The sequence below is a fragment of the Bombus bifarius genome, unplaced genomic scaffold (genome assembly GCF_011952205.1).
Source record: "Bombus bifarius isolate JDL3187 unplaced genomic scaffold, Bbif_JDL3187 scf7180000009749_frag, whole genome shotgun sequence".
Lineage (NCBI taxonomy): Eukaryota > Metazoa > Arthropoda > Insecta > Hymenoptera > Apidae > Bombus > Bombus bifarius.
The window spans coordinates 1-15,887 of record NW_022885313.1 but is presented as its reverse complement, the minus strand read 5'-3'; the positions used below and the strand labels follow the sequence as shown (position 1 = coordinate 15,887).

At 38.8% G+C, this 15,887-nt stretch overlaps 1 protein-coding gene across 1 annotated transcript; it reads right to left on the bottom strand.

Moving 5' to 3' along the window:
- Positions 1 to 664: 664 nt before the first annotated feature.
- On the bottom strand, positions 665 to 3,652 carry LOC117215595 (organic cation transporter protein-like). Its single transcript, XM_033461949.1, has 5 exons — positions 3,338 to 3,652; positions 2,619 to 2,731; positions 2,212 to 2,427; positions 1,239 to 1,586; positions 665 to 953 (listed from the first exon to the last, which is right to left on the bottom strand). Exons 1-5 carry the CDS (start codon positions 3,650 to 3,652, stop codon positions 773 to 775), a joined length of 1,173 nt encoding a protein of 390 aa, XP_033317840.1. The 3' UTR covers positions 665 to 772.
- Positions 3,653 to 15,887: the final 12,235 nt, after the last annotated feature.

The window sequence follows — 15,887 nt, the reverse complement described above, 5'->3', positions numbered from 1 at the left end:
AAATTACAGTAATGGTAATACTCAATATTAATGTCAGACGTGGATACTTCACTGTTTTGTATAATAATTTGTTATCTTGGCATCGATCAAGGTACAAAACTCGTGGCCATACACCACGTTGTCCATATTATTTTCATCTCGTTAATATATTTTGTATATTTATGATGTTATTATTTTACTAGTATAACGATTATTGCACTATATTCTATAAGATGGAGCTTTTGTACGAACAATTTCAGGAACTTTTATAACAAAGGAAAGTACTAATTTTTAACATTAACTACCCACGACAATTTACGACAATTACTTTAACCTACGTTCTTACTCTAATTTTTATTCGCTCGCCTAATGATTGAATTTTTAATCAATCATTGTTGATGAAAAATTGCGATGATAATTGCATTGCGGATCTTTATGCAAATGCATATTTTCGTGGATACAATAATACAATTGAAAGATTTGATACAATCGAAAGGACTTGGGCAAAAGTATGTTTCTATCCATTAAATATCATCGATAGTGCTGTACTTTTGGATATTTTACAAAATTTTGCGTCATACGCATTCTATAAATTTTCGTATCTTCGAATCACCCATAATTGCATAAAAATCCACTGTTTTGTGATAATGAATATTAATGACGGTGGAATTTAAGATTCCCGGATTCAGTAACTTGTCTTACTCTAATACATGTATTGCACGTTTTTGGAAGAATAAAGATTCTTTGCTCGAGATCAACGCGACAAATATTGTACTTCGTGGTGAACGTTTCGCTACAGCCTTTCGACCTCTGTGATCGAGTTTACGCTTTTCCTCGATTTTATACTCGATCTCCGTAGCATGCTACTCCTTAAAGGCTCACCGCGAAGCGACGCTCTCATCGAATTCCTCGCACTGCATTTAGGAAATGATCGGAACATGGCGACCGGTGGTGTCTCTTCGTCCTCGCGTTTCCTGTCAAAACATTGCGTTTAAAAATATTGAATCCAATCGCTTAAAGATTTGAATAACTTCCCAACTCGATCCTTCTCTTCTGTTCAAAAGATTTAAAAAGCATTTGAAGAAAGAAGATAGTCCAGTTTTCTTTTGAGAGATTTAACAGATTTTAAGAAGAAAGTAATACGAAAGCACACGAAGATGTAGATCTAACAGAATGCTTGAGAATCTTGAACTTCGAGCTTGAAGATCTGTGAATATCTTTGAAAAAAGGAGACCGAAAGTTCCTTTATGTGATTTTACCTTCCGATACAAGGTACATCCCACATCTTCTGATCTTTTCCAAAATCCTCGCTGTCCTGCAGCGTCTGCGGAAGATCCTTATTCAATGTTTCCGGCAAAAAGAGAGTCAGAAGACCGCCCATAATTTCGAGTGTGCCCAGCACAAGAAGAGGTAGGAACGAGGACACAACATTGAGATAGACTACGAAGGGTGCGAGGATACTAGCAACGTATCCCATTATATGTATCAAAGCTACACCCTGAGCTCTAACCACAGTTGGTAATACTTCAGCCGCATATTGGAGACCGATATTGTATGAAATGTTTATCCAAAATCTACCGAGAATTGCCAGAGAAGCTGTATATATACTTGAAGAAAAAATTTTAGCATTAGTTTTTAATTCTAATTTTTCATGAAATAATTTTAGAAAATTTTAAGGAATAAAAAGGGAAGAAATTATTTTATCTGTCTGTAATTTGTCTGGTTGTCTGCAATAGTTGATACAAGCATTTGCTAAGCTTAATATAAGCGTGCTTAGCTCTAAGCTAAGCACAAGCAATAAGCTTCTTATCTATAAAACGTTAATCTAGCCAATTTGAATCTAAGGGATTGTATTATGGATTACGGCTACTGAAAGCCATATAGCACTGCTGGAGCGCTGAAGCCCATCATTTTGAGGACTATTGCCAACGCCCTTTGATATATGCGGAAATACGAAGCGATCTTATGATCAAAGCAGTAGAAGGGGAAATAAAATATCTATACAACGGATACATGATAGGGCTTGGAAACTATTCTAGCAATGTAGCAAATAATCTACAAGCATTTGCATGTTATAAATATTCCAAAATATACATTTTCTTCCTTTCAAAAAGCACAATGTTATACGAATGAAAAATATTCGTCTGATTAAGTCAGAATTATCGACTTAAGTTATTTAGAAGATTGATCAGTAATATAGAAGGGTGAATATATAAAAACGAAATGTACGAACTATTGGAAACGGCAGAAGCCCAGATGCTGAAGATACCAGAAATGACGAGGGAACCACACGACAGCCATCTTCTGCCCCATCGATCAAGAACGAGCGCGAGGAACGTGTCAGCAGGCAGCTCGGTTGCTGCAGCAATCGTGAACGTAACAAACACGTCCAGGCCTAAATTATCGACGTTTCGTACGTGACCATCGAACACCAAAGAAATCGCCATCCTATATTTCGTAAAACAATTTCATATGATAAAGAAAAGCACGCTATCATATTTCATGTGAGAAGCAAATTCCTTGCTTCAGAAATGAAGTATTTTTAGACAAAAGATATAAAACTGTTCGTGAGATTTTTACAAGATACAATTCCGATTTTACGTCAATCTATTTGATATCTGTTTAATAGCGATACGAACCAAATAACAATAAATAGAATCGTGATATTCCGTAGTCGTGGCGTTCTAAATAGATCCAACACGGAGTACGTTTTGTCTGCTTCCTCCTCTTTGCAGATTCTGGCACAGGTTTCCTGTTATTAGCAAATTTTTAACTAGTTAATGTCGTTTGTCTGTTTTTCTTACAAATTTATGTGAATCTGTTATGTGTACAAAGATTACGATAAAATCCGGAAGAAAGTTTATGTTATATTTGTATGAGACGATCCTTTCGAAATAGTTTACTTGGACGTTCGCAAATTTTTTCATTTTACTTTATAAAACATCAAACCTCTGAAAGTCGATTATCTCCTTATATCGTACATTAATGTTAATATTGCCATGATCTATTCATAGACTGAGCAGTTTCCAAATGTTTAATCTATTTGTATAAAAATTAACAAAGATAAAAACAATATACAAATTCAATAAATAACATTACAGAAATAGACAATAACAGACAATAACAGAAATTGACAGCAATTTATCGCTGGCAATTTAGGTGATGAATAAGATATAAAATTACTAGGTTGTAAACAAATTTTCATTACGTAAAAGACCCAATTAGACTTCTATTCAAAGAAAATGATTGTATGATATGCTTAAAGGCATATAAATTGGTATTTATAGAACGCACATAAAGCAGGAAAGATCATAAAAGTAGAAAATACGGAAAAGATTGCGGTAATCGGTTTATTTACCCGGAATCGTCTATAGATGTCATCGGGCACCTTGGTGCCGTTGATTCGCTCGAATTTACCAAGGATTTTAATGGCCCTGTCTATCTGACCTTGGCTGACCAGCCATCGAGCGCTTTCCGGTATCAACCATGGCGTACCTACGGCTAGAACAAGAGGAACTGAGGTGACAATACAGGTCATCCTCCAGTCGGCCAAATAATAGGCGATCCAGGGTAGAATGCAAGTTGCAAATGTGAAGAATATTGCGATCGACATATTCGCCACGAATGTCCTCCACCTTGGTCCAACGTATTCTAATACTGGAATAAAAAACATAATATTTAGAAGAATCATCTGTAAAAGAAATATTCTGTGAATAAAGAATGGAACAATATATTAGGTTGTCGCAGAAATTTCTTTCGTCTCGTAAGGAGATAATAGACGCATACTATTTTTTGTTTTATATTATTTTATTGAATTATATTCATTGGGACAAAATAGATCATACGTAATTCAATAAAATAATATAAAACGAAAGAAACTTTTGGGGCAACTTAACGCAATATGAAGAAGAAAAATTTGAGTTACAAATATATAAAAAGTAGATATACAATATATATATTAATTTAACAAACGTGTTTAGTTCTACGATTAAATCGTGTTTAGATCTAATAACAAGGACTTTAATAATTTCCCGATGATTGTTCAAGCCCATTTAAATTTCCGTACGTGTTTCGATACTTATCGACAAGAATACGTTTCTATTTACGAATTATACAGGGTGGTTGGTAACTGGTGGTACACGCGGAAAGGGGATGATTCTACGTGAAAAAAGAAGTCGAAAATATAGAATAAAAATTTTTCGTTTGAGGCTTTGTTTTCGAGAAAATCGACTTTGAATTTTCGCTCGGTACGCGTGCACTTTATCACGTCTCGTTATAACGGATCTCACTGTAGATCGTTGTCTCAATCGACGTTATTTTTAAATTTTTAAATTTTTAAATTTTTAAATTTTTAAATTTTTAAATTTTTAAATTTTTAAATTTTTAAATTTTTAAATTTTTAAATTTTTAAATTTTTAAATTTTTAATTTTTTAAATTTCTAAATTTTTAAATTTTTAAATTTTTAAATTTTTATTCTATATTTTCGACTTCTTTTTTCGCGTAGAATCACCCCCTTTCCGCTTGTACCACCAATTACCAATCACCCTGTATTTCTTAAAGATACAAAAGGTAGAATCACGCGTAACTAGCAATATCATAAATTAACTGTGAATAAACGGATCGTTGGAGTCAAAGGATCATTTACATAATTCAAACACGAGCGTGTGTTACCTTGTTAAGCTATTTATGGTAGATATTGAAAGATCGATAAGCCTGAGATACATATTTATGTCGAAACGAACATTCTCTACGGAAAGTCGAGTCTAATTCGATGAAAACAATTGACTTCCTGAACGAACATATCGATATATATCCACAGTGCAATGACAAGTAAATATTACTCTATTTTCGTACAAGAAAACAGATTAAAACGATGAGAAGTTATCTTGAACAATTGAACTGACCTTCGCGATGAATGAATCTCGCAATTTCACGAATACGTAGACGAAATTAATGTCTGGTGCGTATACGTCCAATAAATTAGAAACGCAAGGTTGTAACTCTTTAATCGCATAACAGGACAAGATGCGATAAACACGTGGAAATATATCATAGTGAACAACGTCTATTTGTAGTTGCCGTAAAATAGGGAGTAATTGCTCTTAATAAAGCAACCGTGTTAGCCACTTAATAGTGGCTTGCTTCTACTCCGGAATCACCTTCAATTAGTTGTAACTAGTGGCTTCCTGATAATTACCGCTCAGTGGTTGTTTCTTTTTTCTTTTTTTTTTTTGCTTTATTATAATTGCGATGCTCGAACCATGTTTACCATGGAACTCGCTTCCTTATTTAAAATCACTTTGTACCGTTGAATTTTACTTTTCATGCTTCATAATGAACCAATTTATAATTCACAATAAACCAAAATGACGAACGTTCGTTTAAATCACGAATTTCAGATATTTCTATTCTCTAAAATTACCTGAATTAATTTTTATTAAATAAAATAGCTATAGGATAATTCCACAAATCAGATATTTTGAGCAAATATCTCGGAATTTCCTGTTTAATTCGCCGTAAATTTTTCCAATACGCTCTGGACCTCCTACATATACATGTAGTATCGTGGACGAAAGGCCTGGGAAATATCGGGCGAACTATGAACAATGTCGCGAGAGCCGAGGCGCCGTCGGGCCCATCAATGTGTCATCGGTCTTTTCAAGTGCATAGTTTCGTGGAAAAGACCTACGTGACCCTGGCCACGAGCGTCTGCGGAACACGTGTGCGGTGGTCCTAGGAAAAGGACAACAGAATGCGACAACGGCCAGAAAGGGTCAGTCGAGAAACAGAGTGCGAGTCGAGAAACAGAGCGCGAATCGAAAAGCAGAGAGTGCGAGCGGAGGAGTCGAGCGCGAGTCGAGAAACAGAGTGCGAGTTGAGCGGAGGCGGAGGTTGCGAGTGGCGTTGCCGAGAGAGTGTGGATTGCGCTGTGTTCTGTACGTTTGGTATGAATAGTTCAAGTTAAGCCACAATCGTCTTTTCTGTCTGATTAACATCTCTATTGTCCACTCTTTGTGAACATATTACATCACGATATTACATACATAACGTGTCTATACATAACTGTTAATTCATCATTTTCTCGTAATCCTAACAAACAATGCTTAAAAACTTTAACTACATTTTGGATTATTATCTCGCACGAATAAATTTTAAGCTATTAATCGCTTTCCTGAAAATCTGGGTTGGTTATCAGCTTCGGTACGAGACCATCGAGTAACTCGGTACGCATGAACGGAAATAATCTCCCAGTTATATCCAAATGTTTAATAATTTTCTACATAGAAATTTAATGAAAAATAAGAATAGAAGAACCTAGCATTACAAAAATCAACTTCCATGAAATCTAAATATTATTTATGCTGTCTGTAATTTTCAACATCTTCTTTCGCAAATCATCATCACCATCATCATCATCACCATTGCGACAGCCATTCTAAAATATATGTATCATTAATTTAATAGAAAATAAGAGTAGAAGAACCTCACGTTATAAAAATCAATATTCATAAAACCAACAAAATATCGTTTTTTAAATATATGTATCATTCAGTTTGTATTGCCTTTACAACGCGTAGATAGGGCGAGGAGATCTCTTCTGAAGACGAGATATTATTCTCATAGAAAGGATACAGAAAGGAGAAGAAGACGTAAAGAAGCTTCTCTGAGACCACTCGTTTCATCACTTCGCCTCTCAAGGTTTACTGCCTTTAACATTACATTATTCCCGCAGAAAAAGTATTCGCTTTTCTCCCAGCTGTTTCCGTCACCCTGTAATTTCATATCGTGTTACCGTTCGATCAAAAGCGACAACTCATTTATTGTAAACGAAGATTCCGTGCGGCACAGTTAGCAAAGATAAATTACAGACGATCGTATTAATAATAATAATCTGACCGATATCTCGCAATGCGACCAATCGATAAACGCGAGCACCGTCCAACGCAAGGACGTTGTTAACGTTTCGAAACTGATTAACGTTCGTTCTCTTCTTTCTTTTCTTTCGTTTCTTCCTTCTCGCCTGTTGGCTCGTAAAAGTATCTTAGCATTTATAGACATTTTTTATTTATTTATATTTATTATATATGATGGTATCATAATTAGTACAACAAAGTATTATTACGTTTCTGTTATATATTCATGAATATATTGGAATTTCATTAGGATCGTAATAAAGTCATATAATAATTATATCGAATATGACGTCAGAATTATAAATACGGTTATTATAATGCAGAGTTTCAATTAAGTAGATTTAAAAATCTATATACAAGATACAAAATTATTTAGCGTAATTATATATTTCACAGTAATTACAAAAATATTTAATTATAAAAATAGTCAAACATTTATTATATTAATAAATCCCGATATTTGATAACCATTTATTACATGTTTAAGATAACTATTTATGCTGTATATTTGTACTAAATAAATGTTTGCATTAAATATCTCGTAACTTCTATGTGCATCTTCAGAAATGCTTCAAACTTTACCAATATAATCATTACAATGCTAATGAAATTTCAGAATGTTTTATATAACACATATTCTACATACATATAAATTTTCTGTGGCAAATATGTAAATGCTTTTATAAACTACTAGGTTTATACGCTTTGCAGTCTCATATTTTCCTCCCACTGTTAGCATTATCTGCAGTTTGTATGTGAGTTGTATGAAGTTGATCGAATTCTACGCTTTCAACGATCTGGTCGAGTGACGTTCTGCTTGAATAAGTTATAAATCCTGGCAGGAAGAAAGGCACGTGTTATTGATATCGACTGGTTAGCTGGAACGTTGAATAGGAATTTAAAGAACCGACTCAAACTTTATCGATAATAAAATATGGAAAATATGACTCCAATTAATACGTGAAAAATAATGGAAATATTCTATAGGATACTTGAATGTTTATTAGAGAATTTTAATAATAATATGGAACATAAAGAAGAAAGAAATTCGATGATACTAAATAATGATGATACTGAAAACTTCAGTGATTTTTGTTAATATAAAATTAACATTAATATAAATAAAAACAAAATCTATTATAAATGATATAGACGAACTTTTTAACTAAATATCGTTAGAAAGAAAAGTGACACAAGTATACATACGAAACAATACAAAAAATCCGCATCTATCTAGAGAAATTTGTTATGAATTTCAAAGTCTGTATAAATACGTATACTAATACATAAAGCTTCTAAAGCTCTAAAGTTTTAATGTTTAAAAAAAAGTACAAAAATATTTCTATTAAAATATATATGATATTTTCCACGGTATTTTCTACGCAGTTTCTACAATTAAGGATTTCCTCGTTCCCATCGATTTTCCTCTAGTTGTGAGACCCTCGGATAATCACGTCCCTTTCATTTTATCTTCGCTACGCTCGATCATAAATACGGAACTGAATATAGAATTATTTGCAAATCAATGAATCCGATGATGTAATTTGTTACGCGCTCGAAACGAATTAGTATCACTTATCTTAGTTTCAATCAATACCTCACTTTCTCAAGTCATTGATTAAACTACGATTTACATTCGTACAGATCGAGCCTTCTTTCTCAATATTTCCGTCGAATATTCGTGATCAATCGTTTAATCGATCTTGATAATTAGAATAGAAATAAGAAAATTCGAACGCCAAATCATTAACGAACCAGCCACTTGCTCACGAATCTCGTCAACTTGGCCTTGTTTTGTCCAACAAATTGTAAATTTTTCCAACCTCGGCTTGAGTCATCGATTCAGGGTTAATGCACGTCACCTGAGTTTCTTTGGTCTCGATTTTCACAATTGGAATGCTGTCTGCAGGACAAACTTGCTACTCGATCAAGAAAACTCGTTTCAATGACTCGTCTGATGAACTTTCAATCAGCGTTCTTACGTTTCAACAGAGTCTCTTCAAAAGTTTCAATCAGGGTCTTAACGCTGTACTTTCAGGGTATAAAATATCTTTCAAGACAGAGACTAGTCTAGATTTTCTCTTCAGTATATTGATATTAGAACAATAACTGGAAAATATATTTCTACAGTATTATAATTGAAATTTTTTCATGTAGAGTTATAATAAAATTTTGTATTATAAATTGCCTGTATTATGGATATCAGACAATGAATTCAGCATGAATTATATCGATCTTATATTAAACAATTTATTAGAATTTTCAATGGAATATTTAAAATGTTACTTGATTATTTTATATTATTATGTGATATTTTTACGAATTTTAAATAAGTTTGCTAGAAGAAGATGTTCATTTTAATTAAAACCATATACATGTATGTATGTATATGTCGGAGATGAAAGGAAAGCCGAAGCCCTTCCTTGGAAATTTTGGGAACATCCTCTAGTACCTTAGCCTAGATTTTATTATAGTTGTAATTGTTTAAGATTTGTAATAAGCGAGATTGGGTTCGAGGTGACAATCGGTCGCTGAACGTAGCCACGGTCACGGGATGGATGTTTTATCTAACGGAGGTCTGGAGTGGTTGTATGTGTTTTCCGAGAAGTGTGGTTGTGGCGGCATGCGGCCTCGAGAGCGGGCCGAGCCACGTGTGATGTTGCCTCGGAGGTGCCGATGCAATGGGACATACATTGTATTTAGTAATCAAAACTCCAGGCGGAAACTGCCTAGCAACGGCGTTTGGAACTTTCTCGATGCTTCCAACGAGTGTGCCTAGCAACGGCGTTTGGAACCTTCTCGATGCTTCCAAACGGGGATAGAAAAACAAAATGCAATCGTACAGGGAGAAAAATCTCCACGAGGCTGGCATTCTTGCGATTGCCTTGGAGAGTGATACATCGAGCGTTTTCGAGGATCGCATTTGCGTCTAAGTTAGTTTCGCTTAGTAAAGAGTTATCCCGGTGACCGTGGATTCGTTTGAACTCAAACATTGCTAATAGTATTATTTAATTTAATTATTCGTAGATCGTATTATTCATTAGGCTTAGTGTTTGTTAGTCTTATTATTAGTTGTACTTATTATTTGTTAAGCTTAGTGATAGACCTGTATATACGTGTAAATAAAATCTCGGCTTTGTGAAACGATGGCTAGTCCACATGAAGAGTCGTCGCGCGCCCACAATTCGAATCCTGATCCGACATCAGAAGTGGGATCAGTACCGTTTAAAGTGCTACAAGAGCAAATGGACCTTGTGCGCGAGTTAATTCAAACGCTAGCGCACAAAGCGGGGGAGCAACGACCGAGTACGGAATCTAAGGATGCAACGTTACCACGTTTTGACCCCGAAGGCGCGGGCGCCGATCCATCCGCTTGGTGCTCTCATGCTGATCTGATTTTGAAAGACCACCCGATGCAAGAGAGTGCGTTACTTTCCGCTCTAAATCGCGCCCTAAGGGGTTCTGCTGCGCATTGGCTTTCACAAATGGTACGCGGTGGAAAGCTTACCTGGCCCACGTTCAAGGAACAATTTCTTTCGCGTTTTGGTGGCAGAGAGACAGCCGCTTCGGCGTTAATAAGGATATCCAGAGAACGACCGTCGGAGACTGAATCTCCGGGAGCGTACGGTAGTCGCCTCCGCTCCATGCTGCAGATGAAGTTGCAAGATCTAACGATGCCCGAAGTGATCAATGCCTTCGCCCTTTATATGCTGAGTTCACAAGATCGACGCTTTCGGCGACTAACGCTCGCGAATAATATCAGGACGGAGGACCAATTTCATGATGAAATGAGGATTCTCCCTTACAACGATCAGCCGACATTTTCGCCAAGAAATTCACTAACGGAACCTGAAGCTAAACGCAGCAGGCTATCAGTTCCTCGGATTAAGTGCTACCGCTGTGGTGCTCACGGGCATAGGAGAACGGAGTGTCGCCTGCAAACACAAACGGGGAAGGAGCAGGATATACGAAACCCGAAGGAAAAACGACCAGCCGCATCGTCGAAGGTGACCTGCTTCAAATGCCACGAGGAGGGACATATCGCGCCTAATTGCCCATCATCGCGGAAAAGAAACTACGATTCCATTGACGAACGCCGGATCGACTCCTGTGTAGTAGAAGCTCCGGCTGGTAGATTAAGCCATCTGGGTGAGTCGTATCCATTTTACTTTGATTCTGGGGCCGAGTGTTCGTTAATCAAAGAGTCCCTAGCCTCGAAATTTTCGGGTAAAAGAATAACCGATGTGGTAGTGATGCGGGGGATCGGGAATACTTGTGTTAAGAGTACACTTCAGATTTTGTCCACTGTTCGTATTAACGATCTTACATTGGAGATAGTTTTCCATGTCCTTGCTGACGATTACCTAAAATACGACATCATGATTGGTCGCGAGATTTTGAGCCAGGGATTCGACGTAAATATCGCGCAAGATAGCCTTGTTATTTGTAAAACAAAGGTCGTTAACGCTTGTGGTAAAGTCGCGGAAGATGCGGTCAACATTAACGAGGTTGACACTGATGTGATCGGTAACTATAAAGATCGATTAATCTCTGTTCTCGAACAATTTAAAGAATCATTCATTACGGGTTTCCCGCGTACTCGCGTCAGTACTGGCCAGTTGGAAATACGGCTAATCGATCCCAACGTCACCGTGCAGAGAAGCCCTTACAGGCTTAGCGTGGAAGAGCGAAGAATAGTACGCGAGAGGATAGACGAGTTAATTAAAGCACAAATTGTAAAACCTAGTAATTCGCCGTTCGCGAGCCCCATAATACTCGTGAAGAAGAAGGACGGCTCAGACAGATTGTGCGTAGATTTTCGAGCGCTGAATAAAAATACGGTCGCGGATCGGTATCCCTTACCCCTTATTGCTGACCAAATCGCGAGATTGCAGAGTGCGAGGTACTTCATTAGCCTGGACATGGCTAGCGGATTTCACCAGATCCCCATTCACCCTAACTCGACGGAATATACTGCGTTCGTTACCCCCGACGGTCAATACGAATACGTGACGATGCCGTTTGGGTTGAAAAATGCACCAGCCGTTTTCCAGAGAGCCATTTTCAAGGCCTTAGGCGACCTCGCTTATTCGTATGTCGTTGTTTATTTGGACGACGTTCTAATAATCGCCGACTCAATAGATCAAGCTCTAGAAAGGTTGCACACTGTACTAAACACTCTCGTAAACGCCGGATTTTCTTTCAATTTCGCTAAATGTTCTTTTCTGAAGACGTCGGTACTTTATTTGGGATATGTAATTCGTAACGGAGAAGTTCGTCCAAACCCGGGAAAAATACAAGCTTTGAATTCTTTACCTGCACCGTCGACCGTCACACAGCTTAGGCAGTTTATAGGTTTGGCCTCTTACTTCCGAAAATTTATTCCTAAATTTTCGCAAGTGATGAAACCCTTGTACGCACTCACTTCTAGTAACAAGCACATAACTTGGACGGACAGGCACGAAAAGATAAGACAACAGATAATTTCCGTTCTGACCGACGCGCCGGTGTTAACGATATTTGATCCCAATCGTCCCATAGAGCTACATACCGACGCTAGTTCGGAGGGGTATGGAGCTATTTTAATGCATAGAGTCGAAAAGGAAAACAGAGTCATCGAATATTATAGTAAAAGGACCAGTCCCGCGGAATCTAGGTATCATTCGTACGAACTGGAGACACTAGCAGTAGTAAGCGCCGTTAAGCATTTCCGACACTACTTACATGGACGGAAATTCTTAGTAGTTACGGACTGTAATTCTTTGAAAGCCTCCAGCAACAAAGTAAACTTAAACGACCGGGTTTATAGGTGGTGGGCTTATTTGCAAACATTCGATTTTGACATCATGTATCGAGAGGGTAAACGAATGGCCCACGTAGATTTCTTTTCGCGAAACCCCGTAGACTTGAATCGCCGTATGATAGACAAGGTCGCAGAGAAAGAGATTAATCTGGCCGAGATCTCCGAAGACTGGCTATTAGCGGAACAACGTCGCGATCCGCAAATCTCCGAAATCGTTAATAAATTACAGAACGAAGAGCTCGCGGAAGATATCGCGAATACCTACGAACTGCGATCCGGTACACTTTACCGTAAAGTACAACGAAAGGGCAGAACCCTTTGCTTACCCATTGTTCCGAGAGGTTTTAGATGGTCCGTCATCAACCATGTGCATCAGTCAATTATGCACTTAGGATGGGATAAAACGCTCGAGAAGCTCTATGAGTATTATTGGTTCGAGGGAATGGCGAAGTATGTTCGCAAGTTTGTCGAGAACTGCCATGCTTGTAGAGTTTCGAAGGCTAGTTCAGGTAAAATACAGGCTGAACTGCATCCTATACCTAAGACCGGCATACCGTGGCATACGGTGCATATGGACATAACGGGCAAGCTGAGTGGCAAGAATGACTCGAAAGAGTATGTCGTCGTCTTGATCGATGCCTTTACGAAATTCGTGCACTTACATCACACACGCAAATTGGATTCGCTTAGCGTTATCAAGGCACTTAAGTCCGCCGTGTTTTTGTTCGGTAGTCCCTGTCGGATAATAGCAGATCAGGGTAGATGTTTCACGGGCCGGGAATTTCAAGAATTCTGTGCAAGCAAACAAATCAAAGTTCATTTGATCGCGACCGGTGCAAGTAGGGCCAATGGGCAAGTAGAACGTGTTATGAGCACGTTAAAAAATATGTTCACAACGGTAGAAACGACCGGGCGTTCATGGCAAGACGCGATCGGGGAGATGCAATTGGCTTTGAATTGCACCATCAACCGCGTAACCAAATCGAGTCCTTTAGAGTTATTGATTGGTAGAGCAGCAAGACCGTATGACTTATTACTACCTGATAACATCGAGGAAAAAGAAATAGATATCTCTAGTGTAAGACAACAGGCAATAAAAGAGATGGAAACTAGTGCTAGGTATGACAAAGAGAGATTCGATAAAACCAAAGCTAAAGTAGTTAGGTTTAATCCTGGTGATTTGGTACTACGCCAAAATGAAGAAAGGAACCAGACAAAATTGGATCCAAAATTCAGGGGTCCGTTTGTGATATCGGAGGTCCTGGAAGGAGACCGATATACCTTGAAAACACTGGATGGGAAAAGGTCATACAAGTACAGTCATGACAGGTTAAGGAAAATGCCGGATAGTCGCATTCCTGCGGAGTTGGATGTCTGTTGTGATGACGAGAACAGTGACCATGGCGATGTGAGCACCCCGATCCCAGAGGATCGTAGAATTATATGAGCCCAGGTGCGGCCATGGGACGGAGTTCAGTGCGGTCAGGCACTGGGAGTGACGATGTCACGAAGCTGGGAGCCGGTTTAGTACCGACAGCGACGATGTCACGAAGCTGGGAGCCGGTTTAGTACCGACAGCGACGATGTCACGAAGCTGGGAGCCGGTTTAGTACCGACAGCGACGATGTCACGAAGCTGGGAGCCGGTTTAGTACCGACAGCGACGATGTCACGAAGCTGGGAGCCGGTTTAGTACCGACAGCGACGATGTCACGAAGCTGGGAGCCGGTTTAGTACCGACAGCGACGATGTCACGAAGCTGGGAGCCGGTTTAGTACCGACAGCGACGATGTCACGAAGCTGGGAGCCGGTTTAGTACCGACAGCGACAATGCCACGAGGTTGGAGCTGGTTTAGTACCGATAGCGACAATGTCACGAGGTTGGAGCTGGTCTAGTACCGACAGCGACAATGTCACGGATTTGGAGCTGGTCTAGTACCGACAGCGACGATGTCACGAAGCTGGAGCTGGTCTAGTACCGACAGTGACAATGTCACGAGGCTGGAGGCGGTCTAGTGTTGACAGCGATCGTGTTACGAAGCTGGTTATGTAACGAACTTTGAGAGTATGTGCGATTCGAAGGATGAGACCCATTTGGGTGTGAAATCGAGAATGGTCCGTCATGTCATTACGACCCGACTGAAAGCACGCAGAATGCAACTGGCACTTTGAATGCTAATCACAATGACACTAATCTTGTTTCCTTTTGGTTTGTTGACGAAGGTACACCCGAGGACGTGTGATAGTCAGGATGGCCGTGTCGGAGATGAAAGGAAAGCCGAAGCCCTTCCTTGGAAATTTTGGGAACATCCTCTAGTACCTTAGCCTAGATTTTATTATAGTTGTAATTGTTTAAGATTTGTAATAAGCGAGATTGGGTTCGAGGTGACAATCGGTCGCTGAACGTAGCCACGGTCACGGGATGGATGTTTTATCTAACGGAGGTCTGGAGTGGTTGTATGTGTTTTCCGAGAAGTGTGGTTGTGGCGGCATGCGGCCTCGAGAGCGGGCCGAGCCACGTGTGATGTTGCCTCGGAGGTGCCGATGCAATGGGACATACATTGTATTTAGTAATCAAAACTCCAGGCGGAAACTGCCTAGCAACGGCGTTTGGAACTTTCTCGATGCTTCCAACGAGTGTGCCTAGCAACGGCGTTTGGAACCTTCTCGATGCTTCCAAACGGGGATAGAAAACAAAATGCAATCGTACAGGGAGAAAAATCTCCACGAGGCTGGCATTCTTGCGATTGCCTTGGAGAGTGATACATCGAGCGTTTTCGAGGATCGCATTTGCGTCTAAGTTAGTTTCGCTTAGTAAAGAGTTATCCCGGTGACCGTGGATTCGTTTGAACTCAAACATTGCTAATAGTATTATTTAATTTAATTATTCGTAGATCGTATTATTCATTAGGCTTAGTGTTTGTTAGTCTTATTATTAGTTGTACTTATTATTTGTTAAGCTTAGTGATAGACCTGTATATACGTGTAAATAAAATCTCGGCTTTGTGAAACGATGGCTAGTCCACATGAAGAGTCGTCGCGCGCCCACAATTCGAATCCTGATCCGACATATATATATACATAGATTTATAGTTGTGGAAGCGTTCGTTGTAGAACCATTCATTCGTTACCTTCGCTTTCCGTTGGGAAGTGAAAATTTATGAAAACCCTGGTATGCTATAGTTGTCCAG